Consider the following 25,751-nt stretch of genomic DNA (forward strand, 5'->3'; position numbering starts at 1 on the left):
CATAAATATTGAGAATTCAAATTAGAAAGATAGCTATTAAATTTATGGAGGAAAATATTCAAACTATTGAGTAAAACAAAAATAGAGAGAGGAAGGACAATCCAAGAGCTTTCAACTTTTACTTTTCTATATTTACTTAATTCAAAAAAGAGAAAGTATGAACTTAATTGAGCCAGCAGCTATGGAACAAAAGCATTCAAGTCTCCATCAATCCTCTCTTAGCATTCAAGAAAGAAGTCAAAGCATTCAAGAGCTAAATCACTCTGACTTCTTCAAGAGTTTAAAAATTTTATTTTATACTTTAAATTCTTGTATATCTTTCTTTATCTATTGTGACAAACTTTTTAGGGAAGAAAACTTAATTTTTGATGGTTGGCTCCAGTCAAAAATTAGATGTTGTAAAATTTTGATTGGTAAGCCAAAAAAAAATTAACTGAATTGATTATGAGCTTGAGAAAATAATCAGTTGTAAGATTTTGATGAGCTAGAAAAAATTAGCTAGATTAGATTATAAACTCTGAAAATAATCAAACTATAATCTTGTGGGAATATAGTTGAAATTTTTAAGTGGTTTGACTTGAAAAGTAAATGTAAATATTGAGTTGAAAATCGAACCACTATATATTTCTTATGTTTGTGATTTTGTTATTTTCTTTATACTACAAAAAATCAAATTATTAGCGACAGTTGATTGCCGTCGCTAATAGTCATTTTGCCATCACTAATAATACTAGCAATAGAATATTATCACTAAAAATCTGATGAAAATAACCTCATCACTAATTATCATTATTAGTGACAGTAATTTTTTTATCACTAATAATGATAATTAGCGACGGTATTAGCGATAAAAAATTATCACTAATAATTTTTTTTTTTTTTAATTAAAGTATTAAAAAACTATTAGCAATGAAAGGTATCATCGCTACTGCCATTGCTAATAATTTTTTAATTTTTTAATTAAAATTTTTAAAAAATTATTAGCGATAATCGAGTCATCACTAATACCATCACTAATAATTTTTATTTTTTTAAAAATATTTATAATTAAATATTTTAAAACCTATTTTATAATTATTTTTTAAATTTTATTGAGAGAGTCTATAGCTACCTTGTTTGCTCTAAGCCTTCCATCTGATTGAGATGGATCTAAACTTTTCTATTCAGTCATTTCGAACCTTCCATCTGATTGAGACTTATATGAATGAAAAAAATAAAAAAAATATAAAAAAATATAAAAAAAATCAACAAAAATAAAGAAAAGATGGAAAAATTAAAAGGCAAGATATTTTTTTGCATAGATTTAAATTTATTTTTTTACGAATCAAAAGCTATAAAAATAATAATATTTTTTAAAATATAATAAAAAGTTAATAATAAAAAAATGATAATGAGATTCACAGTCTTGCCTGCTAAGTGCAGTTGATAACTTCGTTATGCTGTATCGAACCTCAAGTTCATATATTAAACCTCAACTTCATTATACTGTATTGAACTCTTCTCTCAGAATCTAAAAAACTATCAGATTCACATCGACATCATTCTATTAAGCTAATAAAAAAATACAAAGTATAATGAATGATCAAACAAATCAATAAAAAATGAAAAGATATGCAACTCACTTTTTCTGACTCAATTCTTTGAGTTTCTTCTCGAGCAAACTGATGGAACAACAAAAAAAGAATAATTAAAAAAAGAATAATTAGTAAGAAATAATACCACTAACCATACTTTGCTTTAAATGAGAGAGTTTGTAGCCAGAGCAGGATTAGGTAATTATTTTTTGTTCTCCATCAGTATCATGTAGTTTTTAGCATCATATGAGAAACCTAATTTGATTTCTCATCAGCTATATAGAAGGATTGTTATTTTAGTAACAACAACCTTTTGCTCCTTGTTTTATATCATCGTTTGGGGGAAGAGGCGGTCAAAGGGTCCTGACACAGTTGCTGGTGTGATATAGTAGCCTTACTATCCCGAAAAAAAATTTCGAAGCACGATTGCCGCTGTAGTGCAGCAGCCTTCCTGTGCCCATGAACTTGGACAGAGGTTGCTGCTAGAATGGATTTCAGAGACAGGTTAATAGGTTAAAAGGACGTGTTAATGGATTTCAGGTTATTAAGCCTATAGATTGTGGTGGGCTTGGGGTTCGGTTAGTGGTTGGGTTGGGGTTAAATTAGGTTACGATTAATATCGGGTTTGATTAGGTTTAGTATCAGAATTGAGTTACGGGTCTAACCAAGGTGAGGGGTGGAGTTGAGTTAGGATTGGCTTAGGGTTAGGATTAGAATGAGGTTATGTTGCATTTGGTAGCTGGCAATCTATCTAGATTGCTGGCAATTTAAAAGGACCCTATCAGATTACCATGTTTGGTAAGTTTTTTGGGTTTGTAATCTAGATTACCTCCCATTAGGTAATCTAGATTACCAAGAAAAGGGGTGGCTATCTAGATTACCTCCTATGAGGTAATTTTGTAATAAAGTTTTTTGATGAAACTATTCTCCTCCCCTCCCCCTCCCTGCACGGTGCCATCTGCACCTCCCCCCAAACCCCCCCAACTCCTTCTCCGGTGGTAGGCTACCTCCTACACCGCCTTCATGGCCCTCATTGAAGGCAGCTCGACGGGCGACCAGGGGGCAAGGGGCGGTGGTAAGGGTAGCATGGGTAGCTGGGGGGCAGGGGGCGGTGGCCAAAGCAGCACGAGCGGTCGGAGGGGCCAGGGAGGGGTGGCAGTGCGACAGGCAGTCAGGGGTCTGAGGTGAGGTGACCAGAGCAGCACGGGCGGCCAAGGGGTCGGGGAGGGGTGGCAGCATGACGGGCGGTCGTAGGGCTGAGGTGCGGTGGCTAAGGCAGCATGGACGGTCGGGGGGTCGGGGAGGGGTGGCAGCATGACGGGCGGTCGAGGGGTTGAGGTGCAATGACCAAGGCAGCACGGGCAGTCGGTGGGCCGGGGAGGGATGGTAGCACGACGGGCGGTCGGGGTGTGGTGGCCAAGGTAGCACAGGCGGTTGGAGGGTCGGGGAGCTAGGGAGGGGTGGCAGCATGATGGGCAACGGACGGGGGGGCAGGGAGAGGGGGATCGAGGCATGGCATGCAGGGGAAGAAGGGGAAAAAATAAAAAATAGTTTAAAATTAATAATTTTTATAAAAATAATAAAAATAATAATAAATATTAAAAATAATAATTTTTTTTTCATATAATAATTTTTATCATTAAAAAATTAAATAAATAGTTTAAAAATATTAAACTAATAATTTGATTTAAGAGTATTTTGAAAATTTGATGTTGCTTTACTAGTAATTTGATTGTCATACCAAACATGTCAATCGAGATTTTTAATAATTTTTCTGCAATATTACCTATGTATACCAAACACAATAATCAACATTACTAGCAATCTATCCAGATTGTAGGTAATTCAGATTACCAGGTAATCTAAATTACCACTATCTAGTAATGCACCAAATGCAACCTTAAAGTTTGGCTTGAGGCAAGGATTAGAGAGGAATTATAGTTAGGGTTCGGTTAGGTCTAGGGTTCATAGGAGGGTTAGCAGTAGGGTTTGGTTGAGGGTTAGAGAAGAATTAGGGTTAGGGTTTGGTTACATTTAGGGTTTCAAAAAGTGTTAGCGGTGGGTTCGATTCTTAAGGGTTAGAGTTAGGATGAGGTTAGTGTTAGGTTAGATCAAGGGTTAGGGTTAGGATGGAATTAGGTTTAGGGTTCATTCGATTGTCGGAGAACTCAGAGAGAAGAGAAAGATGAAAAAAAAATAAAAAAAAATAAAAAAAGAGATGGGAAACGTTATCTGTGAAAGCTGACAGGCAAGATCTATGCTCAATTAGTATCATCGATGGAGAACAGGCAAAGGAGGTCAGAGGATGGAAGAAAAAATATGAAATATGGAGAGAAGTTAGAAGGAAATAGCCAAAAAAAATCCATAAAAAAATATCCATTTGAGATGAGAGAGCTTTCCATGAAGGGAGCTGCTGGAGGTGATCGGTTCCTTAGTGGGGTACAGAGATCTAGGAGAAGAGGAAAAAACATAGATCTAAACTGGATATAGGAGGTTCTCGATGAATTTTGAGTGGACCATTGGAGTGGGGAGAAAAGGCAAATAGCGACCTCCTTCGGTCTCCTTGCCGCCATCTCCTGTCGGTCTCCACCATCACCTTCCTCCCTATCATCACCAATGTCGGGCTTCCCCTCCGATCTCCCTCAAATGCTTTCCTTCCCATAGATCTCCAAAAAAAAGAGAGAAATGAAAGAAAAAAAAGAAAGGGAAAAACTTACCCAGCACAAAGCTCCAGCCATTGTCTAAGCCTCCCTATTCGACCGCTCCAAGCTTCCCACCCACTTGGGACTCCTAAGGATGGAAAAAATGAAGAAAAAATAGAAAAAATATAGAAAAAAATCAATGAAAACAAAGGAAAGCACTTGAGAGAGATTATAGGGGGAAGCCCGACACTGATGGGGAGGAAGGCGATGGTGGAGATGGCGAGAGATGGTGAAGACTGGTGGGAAGTGGCCGAGAGGAGAGTGGAGCGAAGGTGAGGATCCGCGAGAGGTCGGGAAGACTCCAGAGGGCTCAGGAATGGTTCGGAGCAAAAAAGAAAAAAAAATATTGTCCGAAAAAAAAAGCCACCTGAGAGAGATGGGAGGGGAAGGCTGATGCCAATGACGATAGAGATGAAGGCGATGGCACACACCGACGGGAGGTGGCGGTGAGGAGAGTAGGGAGGAGGGTGGCTTCAATCTGTGGAAAGAAAAGCATCTGAGAGAGATTGGACGGGAAGATCGAGAGGAAGGCGACGGTGGAGACTGACAGCAAGTGGCAGTGAGGAGAGCGGGATGGGGAGGAGGTTGGCCAGGGCTCGGGGAGTTGGCCGGGTCTCAAGGAGGCAAGAGGCGACCAAGGGGCTCAAGATCTAACGAAAAAAGGCTCGGGAGGCAGCCAGGGGGAGGCAAGCCGGGGGCTTGGGGAGGCGACCGAGGGATCAGGGTTCAGAGAGATGGCCGGGGGCTCAGGGAAGTTCGATCCGATGGTGGGAGAAAGAGGGGGATCGGAGGCGGCCAGGGGGAGGTGGGTCGGGGGCTCAGGAAGACGGTTGGGGCTCGGAGAGGTGGAAGGCAGCGAAAGGTCTCGGGATCCAATGGACAGAGGCTTGGAGAAGTGGCCGGGGGCTCGAGGAAGTGAGATCTGGCGGTCGGTCAGCCGTCGGTGGGGGAAACAGGATCCAGAGGCTTGGGGAGGGAGAAATTTGGGGGAGGGTGTTAGTCGCCGGCTTGAGAAAATGAGAGGAGAGTGGGGGAAAATGAGGGCGCACAATTTGATAAAAACCATGAGAATCGAGATGTGGAAGAAAAATCAAAGGAGAAAAATTTAAGATTATTAGCGATGACAAAATACCGTCGCTAATAAGATAACTCCGTCGCTAATAATCTTAGAACTAAATTTAAAAAAATAATTTTTTTTTTATTAGCAACACAACTATTGTCGCTAAAAGTAAAAAATATCATCACTAATATATATATTTTTTTACGACGGCAAATTTATTGGTCGTCATTTACTATCAGTAAAAAATATTATTAGCGATGGCAAAATTGCCGCCGCTAATAACCGTCGGTAAAAAAAGATTTTCTTGTCGTGTTTTTTTTATCTTTCTATCGCTCATTTATTTTCTTCTAAGCACTGCACGAACACTTTCAAAATTATTTTTGGATATAAATATTTTTTAAATTATAAAAAAATCTAATTTATCCTCTCTCTTGGATTGCCATATCTAGAAAATAACTAGTACATAATTAAGAAGATCTATTGGTTGGCTGCATTCGATCAAGGTTCCAATATATGCATAGTTGATGGAAAAGTGTACTAACAAGTCAAAGCTCACCTCCTAATCAACTTTGCCATGACCTCATCAATGAGGATTATTTGTCTAGTCTCTCCTATTAAGTTCGGCATTTACCAATGGCCATTTTAAAAGAATTCTTCATAAGAGACAAGGTTAAAGTTTAAATATCTTGCGAAAGCTGAGATGCCGGATAAACTAGGGTCCGACTTTTTCTCTTTGTTCTCACTCTGGACAAGCAACCTTGGGCTGAAAAAGTTCCACACTCTCTCCCCCATCCACAGTATGCTAGCACAATCCGTCTACCGTCTAACATAATTGCTGTCTTTGTACTAAATATTTCACCCCAAAATACTTCTTTACTTTAACTAATTTCATTTTTAATGAAATCCCCGTGGATTCCATTACTTTCCTTTTCTTTGAAAAAAAAAAATCTTTATATCATATTCGTTGAGATGATTTTCTACACTGCATACATCATATTGTCGTACATATCATCGTTACAACTGCTAATTCATATTCCTCAATGTTTTGAGATGGGCGCTTAGTGAATGAGATTTGGAGCGGTTGTAATTGATGGTATATATGATCATATGATGCATGTAGTGTAAAAAATAATTTATTCTTTCAAAGAACATGAGAAAATCTTTGTAATTGAGAAGCTATTGTACTTGCAAGTTAACACCGTTCATGTCATATCTCAAAAAAACAATTTGGTTTTTCATATGGTTCCTCTGTGATGATTCCTTCAATCCATGGGGACATGACATCTCACCCGCAAGCCTAGTGGATGAGTAGTGCCGGTTGAATGGTCTTCGGGAACTCATCGTAATAGGCAAAATGGTGGGTCCTTGCACGGGCTATCTTTCAATCCCGGAATAGTGAGGCAAATCTTGTGCTTTTATTTTAGATTTCTAGGCCTCGCGGTGGGTCTTTCGTCGTACGAGACAGCAGGTTAGCGTGAAGGCCGATCCAATAAGTGAGGTTATATAACAAAGAAAGCCACTGCTGGGCCCCATCGTACTATCCAAATCATCTTCCTTATTTCTTCTCACCTTTTACTTTTTAGCAACTTTGTGTTGGAATGAGATCTCCATAGCTTTGGCCCTCTCCATTCAACAATAGCTTGTTTTGTGATTGCTGCAAACATCTTGATCAGCAGACGCATAGTAATGGTCCTGCTGTTACTATCATTCTTAGATCCAGTCCATTGTGGAGTCCACCTCCAACATAGCTTTGCTCTGCACATAGGTGGTGTTGTTGCACGTATATAATCTAAAGTTGGCAATTGAAGACTGCAATTTCTATGCCATATGAGAGAACTAAAATCTTGATAGAAAATTGAAAATAACATCTTTTTTTCAGTTTTCTTTCAGGTTTCGGTATACAATGAACTTTGTAATAAGTAGGCTTCTCCTAGGATGCTGAATCCGCAAAGGTTTTTGAAAATTAACTACTTGAGTTGGGATTGCCCACACAGAAGTCAGAGATGTGTTGGCATAGCATGCTGCCATTGTAGTTTATTCATTGTTTATTTATTTTGTGTGTATCTAGTATTTATGTGTGCTTACACTGCCATGTCGATTTGACCTCATTCATTCTTTGAAGGAAAAAAATTTAATAATATCCTATATTTTATCATGATTTATAAATAACTCTATGCATCTCCAATTATTATAATGGCAACTTATATCTTCCAATATATTGCAATGTTTCCATTGACTTCTTAATTTGGATAAATCTTACTTCCGATGCCTACATGATAAGTTTGGAGTTAGATGACTGATATGGATTTGTTAGTTTATTTTAAAATTGAATGGAATCTGATGTGGACTCAAAAAAGTTCAATGATCAAAATATCCACATTGCGGCCATCGTTGCCACCGCCTCCATCCATCTGGCCGCAACACCCCTATCCTCCTCTCCTCCTATCTCTTCATCTTTTTTTCTTCTTCCTTCCTTTCCGCCTCTTTTTTTGATCTTATCCTCATCTACTTTTTTTCTATGGCATGCAAGACTACGTCTAAACCTCAAAAAACTCCACCATCAATCATGCATTCAATCGCTGCTGATTTGATCAAAAAATCTCCTTGAATTTTCGTTGAGATTTTTCGGTAAGCCACCACCGATATCTCACCTCAAACCTCCTTGAACTCCCCTATTTTTGATTTTCTTCCCTTGTTTTAGTCATAATTTTTTTTTTAATTTTGCCTGCTCTATCATTATTCTAGGCCGAGGCTAGCTTTTGTTAGAGCTTTGCTTGAGCTCTCGACCACCCCAATGATTAAAGACAAAGCCCATCGGTGTTCGATGAGCCGACCTACTCTATATTTCCTTGTTTTGAGCCGATCTAGCATTAGTTTTCTTTTTTTTGCTTCCACTGTCAGCCATCATAAGCATTGCTACTGTTGTGATCTTTGTTGGAGGTCGAGCTTGGGCAAATGTTCATTATGATCGACAGTTGTGCTAGATTTCTCATCAAAAACAAACCATCCATCCTTGTTCCCTCTTCTCCCTTTCCCTTCTCCTCTTTTCCCTCTCTTTCCACTTTCTAGCTTTTCGGGCCTAAATAATGGGTAATGCAGGCACATGTGCTACTCTTGGACCAGATATTCACCCACTTTAATCATCAGGCATGCATCTATTTGCCATCTGACCTCTTATCTTAGAGGAAAAAAATTTGTCTTCTCATAAAATATATTAACAAATGTTCAAAATGGCAAGGAGTAGGAATTGGTGAATCTGATTTTTTTAGAGCTTAATGAGGCTTGCTGTAATCTAGTTTCAATTAAGAGGAGAGGGATGAAGCAATGGAAAGAAAGAAGAAAGAAAAGGAGAAGGGAGAGGGAGGAGGAAAGAGAGGGAGAGGGAAAAGAAGAGGGAGAGATAGGAGGAGAGTAAGATAGAGGCGGCAATGGCCGAAGGGATGGGGGTAGCGGCGATGGTGGCTAGGGGATTATCGACAGGGGTTGTATGACCAACATAGGGAGGAGGGCTAGAAAAGGGATGGAATTAAGGATAGGGTGTGAGTATTTTTCTTATTAGACTTTTTTAAATCCACATTTGATCTCATCTAATTTTAAAATAATTCAATAAATTCATATTAGTTATCTAACTCTAAATAACTTGCCACATAAGTGTCAGTGGCGAGCTTTGCCTTAAATTGAGAGATTGGTTTGAGATATTACAATAAATTAGAACCTGTAGGATTGACATTGCAGCAATTGAAGTTACAGGGAGACATTTGCAAATTAAGATAAAATGTAGGTTGTTATTTACTTTTTATCCTTCTTTTAATAATTAGGTGCATATGGTCCTCAACATTGAGGTATTTGTAATACTATATCTTCTATGTTCACTTCAAGATATTATCAATTAAGTAGTTGAGTTTAACGGTCATGCTCTACATTCATCCTACCATTTGTCATTGTTATGCCATTAACTCAAGAACAAGTATTACCTTGGATTTTGAAATTTGAAATGTGTATTTTATAGAGAATTTTTTTCTAAGAAATGATCTGATAGAATTTGAATATAACCTCCCTCATCTAATTTGTCGGGAAGAGCTTGAGCGAAAATCCACCTGATGAAATAATTCTTAAGATAAATGAAAAGATCACAAATGACTTAGAAATGCATTATTTTGAAAGCATTATGAGATGGTAAGAATAATGTCAATTGCATGACATAAACTATGATCCAATCTTGTCAAGTAAAAATCAGCTTCTATGTTATTTTATGAGATCATTCCTTTCTTTTGCTCTTTCTTTTTCCTTTTTTGAAGAAAAATACTAAGTTGAGTCCAACCTAATGAAAGAAAAAGCTAAGTATATGGTAAAAATCTGTAAGCAAAGAAAATAATGTATGGTTTGAAGGCTAAAGGAATCAAGCTAATTCTCAGGTAAATTTGTTTGGTGGAGGTTTCTCAAGGCAATTCTGGTCCAATTGGTTACTAGGACTTTGATGCTAGAAATCACCTATAAAACATAAATTTATCTAGTTATGAGTATTTTTTTACATATTTATCAATGAAGTGGGAAGAAAGCCTACGGATGTAATGTTTATGTAAACTACTTCTAGTCTAAGGTTAATCCATAGGGATGGTTGTAACAGTAGTGGACCTTTCTTGTGCATACTGAATTCGCTATTTCTATACCATTAGATAAGGATTTTCATATTCATGTGAGGGTTTTTCTCAAATAGAATGATAAATTTTGAGAGTGCACACCATGAAACAATTTTTTTTTTGAATGAGCATGGTGAATTATCTATTTACAAAATTTATGATGGTTTTTTGACTTGAGGGAAAAATATATTCTAAATATTTAATATATTTAGGATAATTATAATGCTTTTGGAGACAAACTGGATTATTGTTTATTATGCATGTCTATAAGTTAGAATGGGTTGTTCAATAGAAATTTGTTGCTAGCATAATTCAACTTAGGAAAGAAATATTTTCAAAAACAAAATTCTGGTGCAAGGTAATTAATAGCACACAATGATGCTTGATATTGGATCCCATAAGGCATAACCAACTAATAGTGGGACATCATATTGCTGATTTATGCCTATAATATCTAGTAATTCTAAAAATGATTTCATATGTTTTATATAAACTTGTTACCTAGACATAAATTTAATAATTAAATGAATAATTTTTCAGTATCGAACAATAGATGCATCATAGCATATGGCTAGAAGTGTTCAAGACATTTGAAGTATGGTTTTTATGTCTTTCTAGGTGTGCAGATTATAACAAACATTGTGTATATGGTTAGAGAGAGAAATTATATTAAATCTTTGACATTTTAGTGCTTCATAAACGTAACAATTGTTAATTAAATTAATGAATCTAAACTTATGATCCAACAAAATTGATCATCATTCAGAAGTAAAAATGTCTAAAAAGATGTGTTCGAGGCCTTCTATTTAAGGCATCAAATGATTAGAAAAATGGATAACAAACTAATGCTAGCTATATATTAGAATATATAAAAAGGAATATGAGTTGAAATTCACATTGCTAATCATTATATATTCATCTTAAAACATGCATATATCTTAGAATATTACTATATCATGCTATTAAAATAGTCCATTTTTTATTCACTTGATTTATGAGTAAAACCTACAATGTATATGATTTTTAGGTTTTAAGCATTTTTAACATTGTAGACCATGATTCACAATAAAGATCTTCAATTTGAATTGTTCTTTATTGATTTGATATTTAATGTGGAGTATGCTCATATGTATCTATAACCATCAGAGATTTTTTAGCAATGTATGCATATCAAAGGAGAAAGAGTACAATCTCTTTTATTTTTTGGTGTACACATCTAAATTTTATCTATTTTAATAATATTACTATGGAGCTGCATGCTAATGAAGATGCAAAATATATAAAATTTCCACGAGCATAGAATAGGTTTGAGATCAATTATTATAGTGTTACGTCCAAAGCCGACTCAATAATTTAGGATAAAAATTTGATTTTTTTTCTCTCTCCAATGACCCGGTCAGCTTTCTGGGCCGTAGACTTCGTTCCCAAATCTAATGCTAACAAAATAACATAATGGCAACAACAAGAAGAAGAAGTTGAAAATGCTATGCCAAATGTGGTACCTAATAATGATCCAACCTCATGTATTTATCTCATCAACCCCTCAAGAACCGAACAACTCCTGACACATATAAGGAATAAAATAGTGAATACGAGAAATTATTGATTAAAACGGTTCTACCATATATACTTTGGATTATCCAATAACAAACCAATACATCATCTAACATTGAAAAAAAAATATACTGTTATTCAAGTTTGATTGAAAATTATAAATAAAAAAATTTTACTGTTAACAATGATTGATCCATTGGTAATTTTTACTATTTTGGATAGAAAAAAATTAATTTTTTTAGATAATATATGTTAGCTTGTTATTATATGATCCAATTTATATATGATAGGACCCTTCTAACTAATAATTTTTCAAGTGGATACGGTGGTGAGGCATAGCATGACGTACATCTGAACTCAGCTCTTGAATACTTGTGCTTGAGGACCCGCTACGAGTGCAGGAAATACCACAATGGAGGGTGAAGACAATGTGCTCTCGGGACTTCAAATAATCGATTCCGCTCTCAAAGCATCCTTCAATGAATAGTGTATGGGAAATAAAAAAAACAATAGGAATGGCCCACGTATCATCTCTCTCTCTCTCTCTCTCTCATTTTTTGTGGTTGGGATGTCGGGGCTTGAGAAAGGGACGTGCTCCCCGCCTGCCCAAGCGCACGCGGCCCTACAAACGAACCCTAATTTTCAACTCCTTCCCCTTCTACTGTTTCATTTCTACTCTCCAACAAAGTGCAAAGCACCCATCATCTCCACCATTACCGCAACTAAAATGACAACTTAATAAACAAATGTGTTTGTGTACCGAAAAAACGAATGTGTTTTAATCAAATGCAAACCCAACCAATCCCTCTCTCTCTCTCTAAGTTGGTCTTGGCAAGCTTTCTCGTGGGCTCTTGACCGAGGAAGAGAATACCTATCCGTATTCTCTACTGTGTTTATACGCTAATAGTATAATAGTGTCGAGAGAGAGAGAGAGAGATCCTCCCTATGATAGTAGGCCTTCAGAGTTGTTCCATTCCTGTCCATGAATTAATTAGGGCAAATATTCCTACTTTTGGTTCCTTCCCTTGAACTCTCCTATTCCTGTCAAAGAAGAAATGTAAAACACAATCTTCTTCCTATATAGCCAGTCTAGGAATTTGTATAACTGAGTAAATATATAGATAGAAACTAGAGAAGCTTCTCTTCTTACCTGGTCTTCCTTCTACCGGCTTGGTCTCTTCTTCTAAAAGGCTCATCTTCTCTTCAAATTAATCTCAGCCTTTCTGAGTCTTCTCCTTGGAAACATAAGAAAACAGGAGTGGGAGGAGGAGAGGAGGAGGAGGAGGAGGAGAATTGAGAAGGATCTCTCCATCGAGAAACTGGCGAATCGTTGGTGGGCCGGCCACCTGGGGCTTCCGGGAGTCGACCCGGCATCCCCCGGTTCCTCCGGCTCCAAGAAGCTCAACCACCCGGAGCCGCCCCAGAAGGAAACCGATCCTGCCACCCGAGCTGACGAAGAAGAGGAGAGAGACAACAGCGACGAGCCCAAGGAGGGCGCCGTCGAGGTCGGCACCCGCCGGCCCCGCGGCCGCCCTCCGGGCTCCAAGAACAAGCCCAAGCCTCCCATCTTCATCACCCGCGACAGCCCCAACGCCCTCCGCAGCCATGTCATGGAGGTCGCCGGCGGTGCCGACGTCGCCGACTGCATAACCCAGTTCGCACGCCGCCGCCAGCGCGGCGTCTGCGTCCTCAGCGGCACCGGTGCCGTGGCCGACGTTGCACTGCGGCAGCCCGCTGCAGGTGGTGCGGTCGTCGCGCTGCACGGCCGCTTCGAGATCCTCTCGCTTACGGGCACCTTCTTGCCCGGGCCGGCACCGCCGGGGTTCACCGGGCTGACGGTGTACCTGGCAGGCGGGCAGGGGCAGGTGGTGGGGGGGAGCGTCGTGGGTGCGCTTCTCGCGGCGGGGCCGGTCTTGGTGGTTGCCGCGACGTTCGCCAACGCCACCTTCGAGCGGCTGCCGCTCGAGGATGAGGAGGAAGGAGGTGGGCAGCTGCCTGGCGGGTCACCGACGGCGATGGGGGCCGGACTGCCCGATCCGTCTCCATTTCCCATCTATAATTTGCCGGCAAATCTGCTCGCCCAGCTGGGCCACGACGCGTTCGCATGGCCTCATGCTCGGCCGCCGTACTAAAATGGTGGAGGGGGAATCAAGGAGGGAAGGAGAAGGTAAGAAATCTTGGTAAAATTTATTTTCTCTTGTTGGGGGGGTGGGGAGGGGAGAAGGGAAAGGAGAAGCAAGCAATACTCTCATCTAAAACCTCCAGTTTTCTGAGTGTAAATGATGCATGATGGGTCGTGATATGGAATACTCTCATGGTGAGCTTTTATTTCTGTTTCCTTTGAAATGTGTGGGAGTGGTGTTAATAAATAATAATCAGTTTATTTCCCTTATTAGATCTAACCTAAAGTATATGTCAAAGATGTATCATAATTAATTGTTGGAGATTTTGAGTTTGGGAAGGGTGGGAAACAGCAATGAAAGCTGCTTCAAGGCCTGTCTCAGCCATATCTTTTTATTATTATTTATTAATTAGTGATCACCTAAATTCCATATCTTCTCAACTATGAGCTGTTGAGACGACTAAACACAAGCACTAAAGATGCTAAGAATCATTTTGGTGGAAAGTGTACCATGGTAGGCCTTCAACATAGACTATAGGCCTCCAACATACCATAGTAGGCCTGCAGAATTTCATCATTTTATGCAAGAAATTTCTTACTTTTTGAAAATCTTTTGAGAAGGGCCTGTGAGTCAACTGCGCATGTTTGTTCAGATTCACCTCTTTGATCACCATGAGCTGGATAAAATCATTTTAATTCTACTCTATACGCTTATGATGCTTATACGCTTCCTACTTTTAATTTACCATGTGCAGGGACATGTACATGAAACTTTTTTGGGCATATATCAGCGCTATTTATCACAATATGAGTGCTAGATGTACTGTTCTGCACATCATTGCACCAAAATCACATTACTGATCATACCTTCACCAGAAACGTGATGATAGTTAGATGTGATGCTAGTCTATGCCTATAATTCTGCGTTACTGTTATTTTTTTCAGCAATAATGAACCTTATTATATATTTTCATGCTTGTCAAAGATTTAAAATACTAAGTTTTTTCCTAAATTTTGATAAAGAAATGTAACACAGATTGTGTTTCACAAACTTAGAGGTGATGGATGGGAAACAAATTCAAAGAGAATACGAAAGTCAACAACTTAAATATTGTTTGTGATTTATGTTAATCTATGCTAGTACACAAGGGTTAGATTGGGCAAAAGAATACCCTAATCTAGAAAAATAAATAGAACATACCAAGCATGCACACATTTATTTACATTTAAGTTCCCCAGAAATCTTTCCTTGGAATAAGATGCATGCATTCCCAGTATGAAATGCTTTGAGAGATGCTTCTAGCATACCAATTAAGTTCTTACTCTATATTTTTTTACAAAAAAAAAAAAAAAAAAAAAAAAACAAGTTCCGTGTTTGATGATAATATGAAATCCATCAGAGACGATAGATTCCTTTTTATTATTTTCTCTGATATGTTTTCCAGTTAAAATAAATTAACTAAGTAATTATTAATTAATTGACCCAATACTTCTTCTATCTTTCTTTAATTATTATATTCCATTATCTTAATGTTGAACTCTGACAACAGAGCAACTCTTATATTTTCACTCATCAACTTACACATGTTCGATTATAAAAATATTGACAGATGTACGTTTGCCATATAGAAGCTAATATACATACTCTAGATACATATCCATGCTTGAATTAGTTTGTCTCGTGCTCCTCAGTTTACAGCAACCTCAGGCTGATACACCTTATCATCAATATCTGTCTTCTTTTATGTACTGACTTAATGCTCTTCAAAGGATGAATGTATAGAGATAATGGCCTGTATAGCTTCTGTTGGATAAGCTCATGGATTCAATGTCTTTCTCATATACCGTCTGCACTGTTCTTCCAAAACCCTTCTCTGACTTTTCCTGGCTTATGTCGACATTGATCATCATCATCATCACCATTGTCAATTTCTTTATAGCAGCTTCCTTCTGATAATTTCATATATGGTAACCTTATGGTACGTACATTTGGTGCTTTTCCGACCCCTTTTCTCCTATTCATCCCTTGAACACTACTGCCAAAATTTTAGTTTGTGTTAAGTTCTACTGAAGGTTCATGAGTATGTCAGGGCTTCTTCAACGCATGCAAGTTAGAAAGGGATAATATTCTCAACTTTGATTATATAAGAAGTTGGTTTCATCATAATCTTTGATATAGAAAAGGGCATAATTTTTGCATTCAAATTAGAAAATTCTTCATGGAATCTTTAGTTGCTATGTGTTATTTGCTTCAGATTGTGGTCTTCCGTTTCCTTAAGATCCTTTTGCTATGGTCTGAACTACTTTTATAATTAAAATAAGAAAATCAGATTGTGATGGTTGTTGCAAAGGCGAAACTAATTATTGATGGGGCTACCATCAAAATCAAATCTACTTACTTTGACAAGTTTGCGGATCATAATCCACTTTGCTAAATGCTGCAACTGTGTTAAACCAGTTCCAAGATTGTAATCAAATTGGAGGAAGAATTTTGGATACAGACAAAGAGCTTAGGGTTATCTTACATCCTTCAAAAAATATGATAACCCACTGTTCATGCAAAACCTAGTCATGCTGCAAGAACCTGAACTGAACTCTTGCTACCTAAATGAAGCCTACATATTTGTTTTTTATAAATTTAAAAGCCTAAATCTAAAGACCAATAATTGAAGAAGAATCATGTTGGAAAGAAACACACATGCACAGGGGGCTGGGAGCAGGGGGACAGAGAGAGGCAAAATGTCATCAAGTGCCATTTAATCACAGCTTTAGGTATCTCTTGAAGAACGTTCTGTTTTGTTAGTAATCACATGAACAGCTTTCTCAAGGACATCATTACAAGAAACATCTTCTACTTATCTCCCCAAGATATTAATCCTTTGTTAACCAGTTCTTCTAATGTTGTTGATGGAATCCTCTTATTTGGTGAGCGAGTCTAACTCACCCTTATTTTCCTTTGTGAATTGTTAAAGTTGGTTTCACTTTTCAGAACACCTAGAACAACTTCTATAACGCAAATTTCTTTGGAGAAAAAGGTTCAAGCTGGCGCCACAATATTTAGCTGCACCATAGGTTATTTTCCGGCAACTGTAACATGCTTAATGGTGCTGGCCTCATTGATTCTGTGTTTTGTTACTGTCTTGACACCATCAAGAGATGCTCCTGTCAATCAATGGAGATCATCTGATGAAGGCCGGCAGCACAAGCTTAAGTTCTACGCCATATTATTAGCTGGAAGATTCACTAATCGGCAACTTGTGATGCAGGCCAATAATTAATATTATGGAAATTGCCTACTTGAATAGATTATTTGATCTTAGGGCATTCATTGTAGGAATCCAGATATTAAAATGGACCACGTGTTAGGCTTACTATTCTCTTTAGCTATGCGGGAGAAAGTCTCGTCCGTAGAAGATGACGTTAAAAGTCCCTTTGTCCACCTAGTGACCTTCATGAGTAGGGGCTGGTTTCAAAATTTGTTACTTTATTTTGTTTTCTAGGTTGAATTCATCCATGTGAAATTTGAGCCATGGGAAGTTGCATCAAACAATTTTGATTTCAAGCTTACATCACCAGCAAGTTAGAGAAATCTCTCTCTTTAATATAGTTATGTAAAGTTGTCGATCGACAATATTTAACGAAGCCACTTTATTTATTGAAATGATAAAGCTGGGGTCTATCAAATGAATTTAAATGGTGCATGATCCCAGTAGTATTTGTTTCTTTTTTCCAGTCTTTAAGAAGGCCATGTGTATAAGCCATAGATGAGGACGAATGAGGATCTCTATGTGATTATCTGATAACAGGTTAATCCTAAAATGCAATCTCTTATGTCAAGAGATAGATTGACAAAGAATAAAACTATAGCTTTACTTTATAAGAATATTATTTCCAATGCATTATATGAATTGCAAATATTACAAAGAACTGGCTTAAACATTTATACGCTTTTTCTCTACAAAAATAAAATAAAATAAAATAAAATACAGTTCATATGCCCTCCAAAAACATACGTTAATTGCCTTGATGGGTTAATGTTAAAAGGGCAATGGGCACTATAAATTTGACTGACCATGTGCTTACCACAGCAAGAAGTTTCAAATGGAGAACAAGAGGTCCCCATCTTCACATGGATTCACATGAAGTACTTTGTTTATCCTAATTTATAATTAAGCAGAGGTTACATGGATCTAACACTCCAATGGTAAGGACTCAGTTCCATGAATGCTAGTGAAATTATTGCACCCACTAATAATAAAAAACTCTTGCATCCACCAGAATGATGATTCCCCACTTTTTGAGTCACCGGCCTTGCCAAGCTTAGCCTCGTCGACACTCGCTACTTTGAGCCAAAGGTGCCAATCAAATTAGAGCCTAAAAAGGTACCCTCTAAACATGAACTTGTACTAATAAATTATCGGTACTGAATAAAGTAATAAACTAATAGCTAGGGTTCCATGCCTAGTCTCAGCTTGTCTTTCACCAAAGAAAAAAAAAAAAAAAGTGGAGTGGACCATCTTATCAGTTCTTATCAGTATATAAAATATTAAGACCTAAGTGTGGAGAGTTGTGCATCACTAGAAGAAATCTAGGAGGAAATACTTATTTAATGGTGCCAGCATCCATCGTTGAGGATATGCACCAGCTGCACCTAATTAGCTAACAATTCAGTTCACTTTTTTTGATATTGATATCCAAACAAGTAGCGTCTCGAGTTGGGAAGCTATCTTGATGGATCAGGCCAGTTGGCCTAATTCAGGTTAGATTTTAGTTCCTCACCTGCATATGAGTTTGCATGCTTTCCAAGAATTAAGGTCTATTTCATGGACAACTCAAGTGATCAACGGAACCGAACATTTCCCTCACTGTTTTCTTCAAGTACCATGAGAAAGTCTGATTGTATTATCATACTTTACCAAAGCACAATGGCTAACTTCTAGATCAACTTCTTTAAGAGCATCAGTCACGGTGCACCCTGATATGTGCTCAACTAAAAGAGGAGATTCTCAATAATAGGGCCCTAAGCTCTAATTTCCATTTGATAATCAATTTAGACTCATGTGAATCGGTTTTATTTTATATTTATTTTTGAAAGAAAAAGATCAATTAGTTCAAATGGAAGAGTATTGACATGAGTTAGCTATCCCAAGAAAGAAAGAAAAAAGAAGAAAAAGAATGACAGATGTTGAAGTGGATATTAATTGTTGAAAAATTTTGGAAAAGGGAACCTTTATGGGATTAGATTTCACACATATGGCTTGCAGTCACTTAAATAGTTCATTAGCCATTTTGGAGGGCAAAAAGAATGCTGTCACAAGCGCATCATTTTCACCGGTTAATGCAGTTTAGAAAAGGTAGAAACAATGTTTATGATATAGTTGCTCATATATGATAGTTAAGCTGGGATTTGCTGTTCAACATATATGGGTTAACCATGGCAAGAAAAACTACAGCTCTTAGGGCTTCAAGGCTTCCTGAAATCTGGAGCCCCTATGTATAAGCTTAGTCTAGGTCAAGTGTTATGGCTTGGAGTTGTAGATATAACATAAACTCCCAAGAGATTGGTAATAAGAAGACTTTTGCTAGCTTTGTATTTGAATTATACTACTATCGAGCTGAAAGCCTAAAGTTCTAATGTCACTTTGTCTGATTCTCCTTTTTCCTTCAATCATACTGACTTTTTCTTTGTATTACCTTCATTTATTTAGGTGGTAAACTTATTAAAATGGTAGAGACATTCTTTGGATAATTGTGCCCCATTGTTGGGTGTTGTTTTACTTCCATTTATATGTAAGTCAAAGCTCACAACCATTATTTAATGGAGTAAATCTACACTTTTCATTTTTAATTGGGTAGAGGAGGCTGTATACAATTTGGGCTATATGTGTTTTGTTTCCTGTGTTCAACCCTCTTATGGTACACACACATGCTCCAAACCTATTTCTCTAACTCACCAAGTAGGCTCATGTATTCCTTTATTATAAATTCTCATAGTCATATTTGCTTTTTGAGCATTGACTCTGACTTTTTTTTTTCCAAATGAGCTTTGTTGGGAGCTATATCTCCCTGGCTTTCTCAGGATTTATTAATTATCTATTCATCTATTTATTATTATATATATTTGTATGCAGCTTTATCCAACCTACCTCTAACTAAAAGAAATGTCTACGTAGATATCATGCATATTCTCTGGAGTTTCAGTAAATGAACTATTAGCAAAATACCTTTGTTATGTAGGGGATAGAAAAGAGAGTAAAAATAATAATACTAAAAAAGTAGAAAAATGAAGTAAGATAATTAAATATATGTAAAAAAAATTGACCACACAAAGTTGGACTTGATCTAATTAATCTATACCAAGTGGACTTGATCAAATTTGAAAAAAAAAATATTGTCAAAGAAGTAGGTCAGTCTCCTAAATTTAGAGTAAGCATAAATCCATGCTAAAAGTAAACCTAGCCAACATGTTGCAAGTGACTGGATATGAATTTCAGAATCATAGTCCATTTTAGATTGTGCTTGATTAACAAGTGGACATGTTCTTATCAACTTTAAGACCAAGATTTAATTTAAATGCATTATATTTTGATTATATGTAGTGACCTATTGCAGTGGATGCATTTGTAAATAGATTTGATTATCATCCATTCATTTCTGAACTGTATAATATAAGTATAATCGTCACAGAGCTAAATTCGTATAGTAATTTGAATTCTTCCTTTAAAATATGTGCAAAACTACTTCAATGTATACACTGAGTAGAATCTTTAATTACTCTCTTTTGAAATCATGATTTCTATGGTTTTGATACAATTTTATAACAGTTGCACATGAAAAGTTTATCCGTCCATGGTCCTTGTAATTTTAAACTATGCATTTCTAGCTGAATAAACTTGGTGAAAGAAACTATTTGAAACTTTTGCTTCATATTAACGAGTATAACATCAATTCTTAGGATGCCTAGGATATCCAAAAGAGAGTATGGAAGGCCATCAGTATACCTTCTATTTTTAAAAGTTTATGGAACTAAAAGAATCTTTTTAAGGAGCTCAAATAGCATAATCTTTCTATCTTAAAAAGGTTCCCTATACCATAATCACCATAAGATTCAATGAGTTTGTCAGCAAATGCAATTAGAAGTGCACAAAAAGTATTATTTCACCTTGCCATATCATAAATAGAACATAATTCACAAAAAAGTCTCACATCATAATTACAATAATAGATAGAAGATACACAAGCTAATGGAAAAAGAGTTAACGATAGACAGAGGGCCTATGGAAAATAGTCTAATCAGAGACTCAAGCATTTTGTTCATTGTATGTCCAATGAATAACTCTCAAAAATACAACAAATATGAAAGGAGAAATGTCACGAAAAGCTTTATGTAAGATGACCAAATCAAGAAAGAGAAACAAACACTAAAATCCAACCTTTCTTTTCATTTCTTAAAATTTAATAAGACATTAGGAAAAAAATTGTTGTGGCTACCACGCGATTTTTTTTTTTTTTTTTTTTTTGCTATTGCCATATTTCGATGAATGTTAAAGAGGGGATAGACATTACTAGATTGGTTTAATGAATCGCATTTATTATATAACCAAACCATTAAAAAATTACTTTTTTAGGATCTGTCTCCTAAGGTGGAGGTTTCTAATGGATTCCCAATGAGCTAATTTTTGAACTTTCAAACACCTTAGCTATGCTTCCACAAAAAAAAAAAAAAAAAAGAACACCTTAGCTATGCAACACGCACATTTATACCCAAACCAAAGCATCATTAGTACATGTGGTGGGACCTAGTTTTGCTTTAGTCAAGACATATAGGTTGTTACCTACACTAGCTGCTAGTCCACAAGAAGAGCCACAACAAAATTATCTTTGCGGGGTTTACGGGAATAGGTGAGAAAAGAGAACTGCCTCTATAATTTAGAATTTGGAAAGGAAAAAGAAATTATAATTTGAGATTTCAATGTCTTGCTTTATTTTTGCAATAAAATTCTTTTTTATTATTTACAAGAGCTCCCTCATGCCTCATGCAAACTGGCAAGAGAAATAATGGCATGCATATGCATGACCATGCTGGTGCACGTAACTGATCATCGACATAAGCTAGCATGGATTCCATTCATCCTGTGCTTGTCTGTTGGGAGCTTACAACAATATGCCTCGACAATTGATGGCGTGCACCACCATCATGATTGTGCATTGCCAATAATTTTCCAAGGACAGATTTGCTCTTTGATACCTGTACATTTCTGTACCTGAGATTTTCTTCACCTTGGTATGGAATCTTTCCTTTTTTTTTTTTTTATGTAAATAAGTTAGAAAAAATCTAACTCAGGGAATATTATATTAGCATACTTAGAGTTACATATAATGGTACTTACATATATAATTATGATGTGAGAGTTGGATACTGTTTTCCATCCAACTTCAGTATTTTCAGACATACAGAATTACAGAAATAACCTACACTAGTATTACAGGTTCAGCATTTCTGAACTTTTGCTGGTCATTACAGATCGTTGAGCTATTGCCGTTCTGAGATGTATGACTCTTGCTTACCAGATCTCAACTACGAAAATTCTGTAAACTATTTTTTGTTCTCAGCTAGCACGCATGTAAAGCCATTTTAGAGGTATGGAATTTTTCCCCGAGGTTAAATGTTAGAAGAGAGATGGTTTCATGGCTGTGTGGTTGTTAGTTACCTGGCCTCCTTTTTCCGGTGCTTTCTTGACTGAAAGTTGTGCCAAATTTGATGGAGGCTATGATGGCGTTTAGTGGATCCCCGATTACGACGATGCCAGGTCCTCACAAAAGGTGTTCAGGTGCAGTGAATCCACCGAAGAGCTTTTCTTTTTTCCTTCTGCTTCTTTTCAGTGCACGAAAAGGGAGGAGGGAGGGAGGGAGGAAAAGAAAAGCATGGATGGGTCCTAACTAAAGATCAGTGTGGGTACGGCACCTTTCCCTGTGGGCAACTAACATTGGACGGGAGCAGGAGAAGGAGAAACCCTGCCCCCGCGCCCCCCCCCATTTAGATGTGACCCCACTTCGTGATGTTCAAAAGAGAAATATATATGGAAAAAAAAACGAATTGCACCAGCCGGGAATCGAACCCGGGTCTGTACCGTGGCAGGGTACTATTCTACCACTAGACCACTGGTGCGTTGAAGGATGGTGTCGTCCTATTCTCTTATATACTAGGTCTACAACTTGAAGCCAATAACCCCAAGCCCAACCCGGTTGCGCAACAAGAGGGAAACCCAAACCCACCGATACTAAATTTCATAATGGATCACATAGCAAATGTTAAACTTCTATGTAACTATTTCAGCATTCTAATCAACACAACTTTACCCGTGAAATTAAGTTTCCATAGTGGATCACATAGCAAATGTTAAACATCTATGTAACCATTTCAGCATTCTAATCAACACAATCTTACCTCTGAAATTACTTAATAGCTCTTTTAGTGCATACTGAATGCTAGTCGTAGGGGTGTAAATGAGTCAAACTGACTCGCAAGCTACTCGAGCTTGAGCTCAAAATTACTGGACTCGAGTCGAGCTCGAGCTACTCAAGCAGTCATTTGAGCCGAGCTTGAGCCTGATAATATTAAACTCAGTAGGCTGGCAAGCCTAATTGAGCTTTTATATATATATTTATAAAATATTCTTAAATTAGACAAAACCCTAACCCCTTTTTGCATTTCTCATTTTAGCCTCCTCGCCCTCGGCCCTTTTCTTTCATCCGAATTGCTTTTGTTCCGACGGCCATCTCCATTAGCCGACTTCTCTCTTTCCTCCATCATCTCTGTCAGTCACATCTCTTTCTCTCTCTTTCTCAGCGAGCCTCTTGCCCTCTTCCCCTACGAATTGTGATAGACTGATAGCCACAAATCTTCTCCTCCTTTCTTCTATTTCTGGGTTACTCTCCCTCATCAACCAGATATAGATTTTTCAGTTTACTATCTTTTCTTTTGTATCTTTTTGTTTAACATCCAAATTCCATGTAGGTCCATGTGGGTGCAACACAATTCCTATTGCTAGCGTTAAAGTATGGTATTATTTTTGCAGCTACCTTAATAAGCCAAATCGATTGCGTAATCAAACATAAGTTTCTCATACAAAGGAACAAAGAGATTCTGATAAACATAAATAAGGCATGTTCTGTGACAGAAGCTTATGGTTTTTTGTTTTATTTTTATTTTTTTCTGATCTCTTCATTACATGGCTAATTATTCTTTATGCGAGTCAAAATGAAGAATTGGTCTCTACGTGTGCAAAGCCATGGTGAAACGTTGGTCCCCTTATTTTCATTAGCATTACTTTAATATTCTCTTATTTTCGATTTTTTTGTGTTACTTATGTACATGATTATATTCTCTTAAATTGACGACAGGTATGTCTACTCCTACCACCTTGGAGATTCTTCTATGCCTTTTCAGTCAAATCCTGACTCATTTGGGAGTCAAATTATACAGACAATGAACCTGACATCAATTTAAGTGATAATATGGATGATGGTGAAGATATTGATGAATTCAAGATGAGGGCAATAACAATACAAATGGTACTAATAATGTTAGTGGTCCTACTCCAACTGATGAACAAGATGATGGTTCTAATGCATTTGAAAAGAAAAAGAGAGCCAAGACTTCTTCAATTTGGTTAGAATTTAAGTTGAGCTACCTGACAAATCTAGGAAAGGAGAATGCATCCATTGCAAAAGAAGGCTCGATATTCCTAAAAGTAAGAGTACAACTCAATTTAAGAGGCACTTGGAGGCATGCTCAAGGGGCAAAATATACCAAATGCAACAAAAAAAGATTAATTTTATGGCTGCTGATTCAAGTGTTGATGTAAAAGCAACTGGATTCATTGGTGCTTTACATGATGGGAAGCTTATGACCTGGCCTAATTACCCAGCCCACAAAGCCCAACAAAAAAAAAAAAAAATTGAGGAAGACTCCTCCCGGCCGGCTCCTAATCGGAGTAAAAAATCTCCCTGGAAATGAGTCAAACTCCTCCCCTCCGGCTCTATTTAAAGGGGAGACCCCTTCTTCCTTCTCCCACCTGAGAATCCCGAGGCAAAACAGTGGGGATCGCAGGAAAATCCTCATGGAAGATCGACTCTGTGCCCATCCAATTTTTCACTAGAAAGCCTCACCAGCATCGAAGGTGAGCCTCCTCCCCTTCCTCTCTTCTCCTCCTTTCTTTCCGTGCAAGTGTGCACGCTCGCCGGCGACCGAGTCCCAGATTTCTTTGAGAAAGGGGTTTCGGTTTCGTTTGGGTTTGAGCGCCGATGGTCGCCATCGGCCATGGATTTGTGTTTTCTTGGGTGGTGGGTTGCCGCCCTCCTGTCGATGGCCGCCCCCATGCCGGCTACGCCGCCGATCGGTCAGCAACGAAGGGATTTGAGATCCCCTGTTTCGGCCTAAGCCCAAGACAAGCCGCAGGAAGAAGGAAAAGAAAAGAAAAAGAAGAAGAACAAAAAAAAAAAAGAAAAATAAAAGAAAAATAAAAAAAAATATAGACTCTCTCTCCTTATTTTTTTCTCTCTCTAAAATTTCTCTTTCTCTCTCTAATCTCTCTCTACTTTCTCTCTCTAAGTTATTTCTCTCTCTAAGATTTTTTTAAATTTTAAAAAGAATGATGATAAATTGAAATTAATCCTAATGATGAATTTTGATCTGTGATCACCAGACAGTATACCGACATCCACCTTGATCAAACCTAATATTTTTAAGATTCTATTTCTCATGATTTTATTGAATTATCCACATGATAATTTTAGCATAATTTGATCTGATCAATCAGATTTGTTGAATCATATCATCTGAAGAGTCTAAGATGAATTTTCTCTCTCTAAAATTTTCTCTCTCTAAAATTATTTATCTCTCTCTTGATTGATTTCTCTCTCTAAAAAGATTAATCAATGAAGAAATTTTTTTTAATATTTTTGATCTGATTCTAATGAAAAATCTTGATCCATGATTGTCGGACAGCATGCTGATACTCGTCTTTATCAAATCGGATATTTCTCAATTTGATCATCCATGATTTCGATTTAACCATGACTTGATTAGATTATTTT

At 37.3% G+C, this 25,751-nt stretch overlaps 1 protein-coding gene and 1 non-coding gene across 2 annotated transcripts; one reads left to right on the forward strand and one right to left on the reverse strand.

The window, feature by feature from the left end:
• Positions 1 to 4,468: 4,468 nt before the first annotated feature.
• On the forward strand, positions 4,469 to 13,925 carry LOC140852401 (AT-hook motif nuclear-localized protein 20-like). Its single transcript, XM_073245331.1, has 4 exons — positions 4,469 to 4,548; positions 6,686 to 6,804; positions 10,595 to 10,626; positions 12,721 to 13,925. The coding sequence occupies exons 1-4, from the start codon at positions 4,469 to 4,471 to the stop codon at positions 13,660 to 13,662; spliced, it is 1,173 nt and encodes a 390-aa protein (XP_073101432.1). The 3' UTR covers positions 13,663 to 13,925.
• Positions 13,926 to 22,750: 8,825 nt separating this feature from the next.
• Positions 22,751 to 22,821, reverse strand: TRNAG-GCC (transfer RNA glycine (anticodon GCC)). Its single transcript has one exon. It is a non-coding gene; the product is annotated as a tRNA-Gly (tRNA).
• Positions 22,822 to 25,751: the final 2,930 nt, after the last annotated feature.

This window comes from Elaeis guineensis, chromosome 11, assembly GCF_000442705.2.
Source record: "Elaeis guineensis isolate ETL-2024a chromosome 11, EG11, whole genome shotgun sequence".
In the NCBI taxonomy this organism is placed as follows: domain Eukaryota; kingdom Viridiplantae; phylum Streptophyta; class Magnoliopsida; order Arecales; family Arecaceae; genus Elaeis; species Elaeis guineensis.

What these genes read in the sequence shown, in the direction of transcription:
- LOC140852401 (XM_073245331.1), top strand. Translation starts at nt 4,469, where the DNA reads ATGGGGAGGAAGGCGATGGTGGAGATGGCGAGAGATGGTGAAGACTGG. An exon ending in GAGAGGAGAGTGGAGCGAAG is followed by an intron (nt 4,549 to 6,685) that starts GTGAGGATCCGC and finishes TCATCGTAATAG; the next exon opens with GCAAAATGGTGGGTCCTTGC. An exon ending in TAACAAACATTGTGTATATG is followed by an intron (nt 10,627 to 12,720) that starts GTTAGAGAGAGA and finishes TTCTTCTAAAAG; the next exon opens with GCTCATCTTCTCTTCAAATT.